The sequence below is a fragment of the Tenrec ecaudatus genome, chromosome 5, assembly GCF_050624435.1.
Source record: "Tenrec ecaudatus isolate mTenEca1 chromosome 5, mTenEca1.hap1, whole genome shotgun sequence".
Taxonomy (NCBI): domain Eukaryota; kingdom Metazoa; phylum Chordata; class Mammalia; order Afrosoricida; family Tenrecidae; genus Tenrec; species Tenrec ecaudatus.
The window spans coordinates 40,773,547-40,780,829 of NC_134534.1; the positions used below are offsets into that span (position 1 = coordinate 40,773,547).

Consider the following 7,283-nt stretch of genomic DNA (forward strand, 5'->3'; position numbering starts at 1 on the left):
GTTGACAAATCTTGTGGAGTTACCCTGATAGACCAGAACTCTGGAGCTAGAAGAACCATGTGGAGACCCATGCCAGTGCTGAGATATTTCCACCGCCACTGGATCCACAAGACTTTCTACCCACTGGCCTGTGAGCTTCTTGCATTCAACATCATTGTATGTGTTGCGTGAGTCTGAAGAGGAATTTACAGATTGGTATCGGACATATGGGCTAATATCAGACTTATGGATGTGATCTGGACTGGACTGGGATGTTTTCTTAGTATATAATTACTCTTTGATATAAAGTTCTCTTTCTTTTTTTAAAAACCATTTTATTAGGGGCTCATACAACTCCTATCACAATCCATACATATATCAATTGTGTAAAGCACATTTGTACATTCATTGCCCTCATCATTCTCAAAACATTTGCTCTCCACCCAAGCCCCTAGCATCAGGTCCTCATTTTTCCTCTCCCCATTCCCCCACACTCCTCCCCTCCCCTCTTCTACTCCCCACTCCGCCCCTTTCCCCCCTTCCTCACTCCTCACTCCTCCCTACTCCCTCTCCCCTTCCCCCTCCCTCATGAACCTTTGATAATTTATACATTATTTTGTCATATCTTGTTCTGTCCCACGTCTCCCTTCCCCACTTTTCTGTTGTATGTCCCCCAGGGAGGAGGTCACATGTAGATTCTTGAAATAGATTTCCCCTTTCCGACCCACTCTCCCTGTGCCCTCCCGGTATCGTCACTCTCACCACTGGTCCTGAGGGGATCGTCCGCCCTGGCTTCCCTGTGTTTCCAGTTCCATCTGTACCAGTGTGCATCCTCTGGTCTAGTCAGACTTCTCTCTCACACACATATGCATGCCTGTGAATTTGTTTCTTTAGTCAACCCAATACTAACACAGAAGTGGAAAGACTGCTGTCGAAATCGCGCTGTTTTCACAGTTGTCTGCTAATGGTGCCTGAAATTTGCGGCTGCTCCCAATCTTCTGAAAGGAGTCCTGATGGCAGACGGCACTGGGTGATACTGAAAGTCCAAAATTCACCTGTACGTCCACACATAAATTAAGCCTCCAGTGAACCTCCTCTGACCATTGACCAGGGCACTGGAACGTTGAGCTATATATTTATATATCTATACAGTTAGGTTAAAATTCACCACCTTATTTCTTCCTTTGGCCTATTTTAAATTTGTTCTAGATCTTACGTTTTCTGCATTCTTTTCCATTTTCAATTGAGTTTTTTCCCTTTGTTTTATTTTCTTATTGTTGCTGGGCTCTTTTTGTTTTGGTTTTGTATGTTTTTTTCTATTTATGAAATCCAGGATAGGTAAATCTATATGGAGAGACTAACTGGATCGATCGTTTCTCAGGGTTATGGCAGGGGAGATTGGAGGGAGATGGGAAGCTAACAGTGAGCACACGAAATAAGCACATGTGCTACAATTGAGTGTGGCGAGGACTGCACAACCCTTTTTAATGTGATTAGACCGCTGGATTATGTGATATGAGAATAAAATTATTTTTTTAAAGAAAGGAGTGAGCCTCCATGGAATGGACTGCTAACCAAAAGGTCAGTCGTTTGAACTGACTGATGGTTACGTGAGAGAAAGATGTGTTGATTTGCTCCCATTGAAATGACAACCTTCAGAAACTCTCTAGAGATAGCTCCACTCTGTAGCCCGTGGGTTGCCCTCAGCGGAGATCAACTTACAGCCAACATGTTTGGTTGCCTTACACATGAAGGTAGAGTAAACCCAATGCCAGTGCGCCGGTTCCAAACGGGAATCGCACCTTGGTGGTACAACGGTCACGCACTCATTTACTCAAAAGCCAGTGGTTCAAACTCACCCATGGTTCTACAGGAGAAAAAACCTGGAGATCTGCTCCCACAAAGGTTACAGCCTAGAAAATCCGATGGGGCAGTCCAGATAGTGTCGCTGCTAGTGGAACCAATGGCAGACAACAACAGACGCTGCCGTGTCTTCTGTCATTAGAATAGAGAGATGAGGCTCACGTCTCACTTTTCAAAACAGCTGAAACCGCTGCATTTCAGAAGGCATTGAGTTTACGGTCTAGAATCGAGTACTTGGGAGAGGAGGATTGTGGTGCTCGTGAATTGTAAGCAAAGGCTCAGCTAGCAGGCTGAAGCTTGTAGCCCATCTTCATCCTAGGAAGTGCTTTGTACGCGGCAGCAGTGAAGGAACTTTGCCAGCGAAGGAAGGCAGATTTGAAGTGGTGAAGTAGTAAAGATGCAGCCTAACAGGCATTATGATGAATGTGACAAGAAGAAAACATATCGTATGAAAGAAAAAAAGGAATAAAAAGGAGAAAAAACAGAAATAAATATTTGGGTATCTGGAATGATTGAATTACTGCACACGGATATGAGACAGAGCTGAGACGTTTACAAACAAAGCAAACACGTACGTACTCGGCTCTTCTTCTCTCAGTATCTGGTACAAAAAGGAAACCTAGAAATGCACCTGAATACTTTGTTGCTGTTGTTTTCTGGCATTAAATTCCAAGTGCAATTTATTGCATGAAAATGGTATTTTTATGAGAAACAGCAAGCAACACATTTGTATCCAGAGATACAGAAACAGTCTTCCAATAGCCCTTTTAATCCAGATTCCCTATAAAAGCTGAGGACTTCATATTGGATCATAACTCAGTGAAGACAGTTTTGTAGGGCACTATTATAATAGCAGCCAGAGAAATTTCTTTAGCAAGCCTCAGGAAAATAAACAAACAGAGAGGGTGCCTTTGGCGCAACTCTGTCAGGTCTCAGCTAGGAAGGTGGAGTTCTAGACGGTCATAACTCCGAGAGGCAGCAGACGTGTCCACATTCCGGACTTCGGATGAGGGAGAGAGCGCATCGTGTCGGAAACTAGACATGCCGAGCCACTGTTGATCTGGTTACAGAAACAGCAATTTAGTTTAGCAAAACCTCTCAGCTGGCGAAACAAGATGGTATGGAGAAGAGCATGGGACAGTTTGCTCAGAGGTTGGGTTTCAAAGTTACACTCTGGGACCCCCTTGGCTCCATTAGTCAACTCCTCTGAGTCTCCAGATCCTACTTGCCAACATGAGCATAGACAGACCTTGCTCTTAACGTTGAGCGAGAATCAAATGGCATAGTGTATTAATGACAATTAATTTCAGCTGGAGTAGTGGGAACCCCCTCCCTCATCCTAGCCCAATTAGCAGTGGCTTAAATAAAACAGGAATGCGTCTCTCTATCATGTTCTAGGCTCCTAGAACCAGGAGCCTTCTGCACACCAGAAATGGCTTCCATCACCAAGATTGCCTCATGGTCCAAGATGCTGCTGGAACACCACTACCATGTTCAAGTTCAAATAGGCAGGGGAAGAGCAAACAAGAGAAGGCACATGCCTTCTAAAGAAAATATTTATTGGCATTTTTTTTTTTGGTCAGAATTTTGTCACCTAGTGTGTTAGTGTGGGTGGACTAGAGAAATAATTTCATAGACACTCATATGTGTATAAGAAAGAGTTTTATATACAAGATCAATTGAATATTGAGAAAACATCCCAGCCCAGTCCAGATCAAGTCCATAATTCTCATATTAGCTCATATGTCCAATACCAATCTATAAAGTCCTCTTTAGACTCATGACACACATGAAATGATGCTGAATACAAGAAGATCACAGGCCAATGGGTGGAAAGTCTTGTGGATCCTGTGGCGGTAGAAAGATCTCAGCACTGATGTGGGTCTCCAAGTGACCCCTTCAGATCCAGGCCTCTAGCCTAGCTCCATGTGTCTTGTCAGAAGGAATGTCTCACAGGGAGTGAGTGTGTGTCCCACCTCCAGTGAGCTGTTTATCTCCTTAGCCTCTCCAAATGAGGTCATCGAGCTGTGACCTGATTGACAAGTTAAGCTTCACCCCTGCATTCCTAAGTCTCAAATTGACACCAGATTATGTAGCCGCCACACCTAGTCTCACCTAAATGAGAAATGTCACCTTCATTCAGGGTAGCTTGGTTCCAGGTTTAACAAAAAGGCATGCAGGGTTCGTGGTCAAATTAGATAAATATTAGATAAACACTGAACATACACACACACACACGTGAGTATGTCCTAGGCAAAATTTGAGGCATAATTTTACTGAGAAAATTGTTCACTGTTCACCTGAAACTCAAGTATTCTGTATATTATCTGGCAATCTTCTGAAATCTAAACCAAATTCTCTATCACTGAGTCAATTCCAACTCCTCATGCCTCTATAGGACAGAGTAGGACTGCCCCTTTGGCTTCCTAAAACTGCAAATCTTTACGTGACCAGAAAGACCCGCTTTTTTCTTGTAGAACGGCAGGCAGACTTGAACCACCAACCTTGTGGTAGCAGTCTAGTGTGCCACTTGCTACACCATCAGGCAACCTTAGCCCACTGAAAATTTACCTCGGTCTCTTGGAATACATGTTCTCCGAATGTTCCCTTTTGGAACTCACAGCTGTTCGGTAAGAAGCCCAAACCACCTAGAAAGTATGTTCAGGTGCTTGATCTGCAGCTTCAGAAGTAGTCCCAGCCCAGAACCAAAACTGGCCGGTAGTCATGGGAGTGACGTGTCATCTTGGACATAGAACCAGATGACTGCAGCTCAGCCTGCATGTATCTCAGCGCATCCACAGGAGCGGCCATGACTAAGGACTGTCCACCTGAGTCCTGGTAACCACAGAACCATGAGAGAGAATGGCAAATTGTTGTTTCAAGCCATTGCCTCTTGGAGGGTTTTGGTGTAAAGCAATAGCTAACAAGACAAGGTTGAACTTGTAGGTCAATCTTGTAGGTCCTGGTTTCAAATCCCAAGTCTACCATTTAGTAGCTAAATGAGGTTCGGGCAAGTTCCCTAAAATCTCTGAGCTTTATTTTCGTCATCTGTAAATTAGGTATCATAAGCAGGCTTAACCTAATGGGTTTGTCACTGGGGTTCAAAGAGGTCTTGGAGGAAAAGCAACAAGAATGGTGCTCAGTTTTTAGTGAGCAGATTTTTTGGTAGCCCTTATGATCAGTAAATAGGCGCAAGTCATTGCATTCTGCCAAAAGCTAGGTGAGGAGCTTGGGGGCAGGTGGGAAGAATCTGGTTGTTTGCCAAGAACCTGAGAGCAAGTTTAGATTATTAACATCTTTTCAATCCTGCCCCGCTGTCCCATTTGCCATAAACCAGGGAGGGATTTTGAGTCACGAGAGGAGTGACGCACCGACAATAACAGAGGGGGGTTTTCAGGAAATTCTGGGGTCAGAAGAAATAAAACAACTCAGCTCTCATGGAACAGAACTGCTATGATTCTGTCGGTGGTTCTGATGCTCATCAATCTATGCCACTTCATGACAACGGTTTTAAGGGATCAGCAATTGGGCAAGAAATGTATCTGCAGAAAGGACAAGCCCAGGACTGACAAAGAGTGTGCTCCAGGCAAGGACCACAAATGGGGTCAGAGATGCCAGAGGACAGGAACCCCACCAGCCTCCTGGGACCTGTAGTAAGACTCCTGGAGAGGCTCAGCCCCTGGAACCTGGTGGGTCTGTTCCAAGCCTCCCTTGGAGCCTGCAGAGAGAAAAGTATCCTTCACAGACTCAGATGTAAAGCAAAGCATCTTAGTTATGTCTTAGCTTTGGCTTCAAAGATGACTTATCTTGGCGTATCTTCTTCTGTGTGTGTTCTATTACTTTTTAATATGCATGCTCTAAGACATGTTTTTTTAAGGCTAAAGTAAATTTCCACAGAGCGCCCACTGGTAGACTGTGATAGAAGCCAATGGTCTTTTCCTTCCAATGTTGGCTTGGTTCCCAAGGGATCTCATACATACTTGGTGAAGTCTCGAGGAGGGTAGGCTCCCCCACTTCATCATCTCCTTCCTCTGACCTCCCCTACCTCCCACTCACATGGGGTCTCACCAGCACCAGCGTGGTCAAAGGCCTGGGCTCAGGGTGAGTTCATAACTCTTCGGGGGCTTGGCTGAGAAACTTCATTTGTGTCCTTTTGGGAAGCTGAATCACCTACATGGACTAGGGACTCGGATGGCATTCTCGTCAATGAGGGCTTAGTGCTCTCTTACTCACCTGATTATCCAGCTTGACTCGGAAATTGCCTTCTCTCTGGAATAATTTTCAAACAGCCATCGTTACGTGCAGAGCCGGGTGTAATGTTCATCTGCGTGAGTTAGCGAGAGATCTAATTCTGGTCTGAGATTAGCTGGTGGGGGCTCGGTACTGACTGTTGATTGAACCTGGCAGGGACACAGGCAGGAAACAGCCTTAATTTTCACCTTATTGGGTGAAAGGGCTCTGCGATAGCCAGGGAAGAACAATGGCAACAATAATAACAACGATTACCATTTATTGGGTCCTGCGCTAGGCTGAGTTGTCTCGAGAAACAAATTCAGTGACACTCATCTATGTCTAAGACAGAGCGTTGGGGCTGCCAGGAGGAGCCGGAGTCGGGGGATCAGCGCTGAGCCTGAACTGCAGCAGCAGCAACGGCCTGGAGGACAAAGGAGCTGTGGTGCTGGGGGCAAGAAGTTCAAAACGCGTAGCCGCCGCGAAGACAACTACTCCATGTCTAGCTACAAGGTGCTCAAGCAGGTGCACCCTGACATCAGCACCTCCTCCAAGGCTATGAGCATCATGAACTCCTTTGTGAACGATGTGGTTGAGCGACTGGCAGCAGAGGCCACCCAGCTGGCCCAGTACTCCGGCAGTACGACCTTGACCTCCCGAGAAGTGCAGACGGCCGTGCGCCTGCTGCTGCCTGGGGAACCGGCCAAGCATGCTGTGTCTGAGGGCACCAAGGCCGCCACAAAGTACATCAGCTCCAAGTGAGCCGGGCCTGACGGAATAGAGGGTGAATTGCTGCTGCTGCAAAAAAGAAAGAGCTTTGTATCAAGAAGTCATTATATATCAAGAAGGCATCACGTCCCAGTTCAACTCAAGTCCACAAATCTGATGCTAGTCCATAAGTCCCTTTTCAGATTCGCAGAGCCACATGCTGGTGACGTGGAAGGGTGAAGAGGGAAGCAGGAAGATCCCAGGCTGGTGGGCACAAAGCTGCGTGGATCCAGTCAGTGGAAACATGGCAGCTCTCAGGGTCAGCAGCAAAGTCAACAGCAAGCAGGAAGGCAATGAGAGAGAGAGAGAGAGAGAGAGAGAGAGAGAGAGAGAGAGAGAGAGAGAGAGAGAGAGATAAAGAGAGAGAGAAGTTCCCAGAGGTGTCATCCAGGCACCACTTGATTGACGAGTTTGATTCCACCCCTCGCTATGGTGTCTAGTTG

At 46.0% G+C, this 7,283-nt stretch overlaps 1 protein-coding gene across 1 annotated transcript; it reads left to right on the forward strand.

Annotated features, from left to right (window-relative positions):
* The first annotated feature begins 4,431 nt into the window (after positions 1 to 4,431).
* Positions 4,432 to 6,834, forward strand: LOC142449072 (histone H2B type 2-K1-like). The gene is made up of 2 exons (XM_075550824.1): positions 4,432 to 4,472; positions 6,420 to 6,834. The coding sequence occupies exons 1-2, from the start codon at positions 4,432 to 4,434 to the stop codon at positions 6,832 to 6,834; spliced, it is 456 nt and encodes a 151-aa protein (XP_075406939.1).
* The last annotated feature ends 449 nt before the right edge of the window (positions 6,835 to 7,283 follow it).

Bases quoted from the DNA above. Each gene is read 5' to 3' on its own strand.
- LOC142449072 (XM_075550824.1), top strand. From the start codon at position 4,432: ATGTTCTCCGAATGTTCCCTTTTGGAACTCACAGCTGTTCG. The intron at 4,473-6,419 runs GTAAGAAGCCCA...TCTATGTCTAAG, and splicing joins TTGGAACTCACAGCTGTTCG to ACAGAGCGTTGGGGCTGCCA.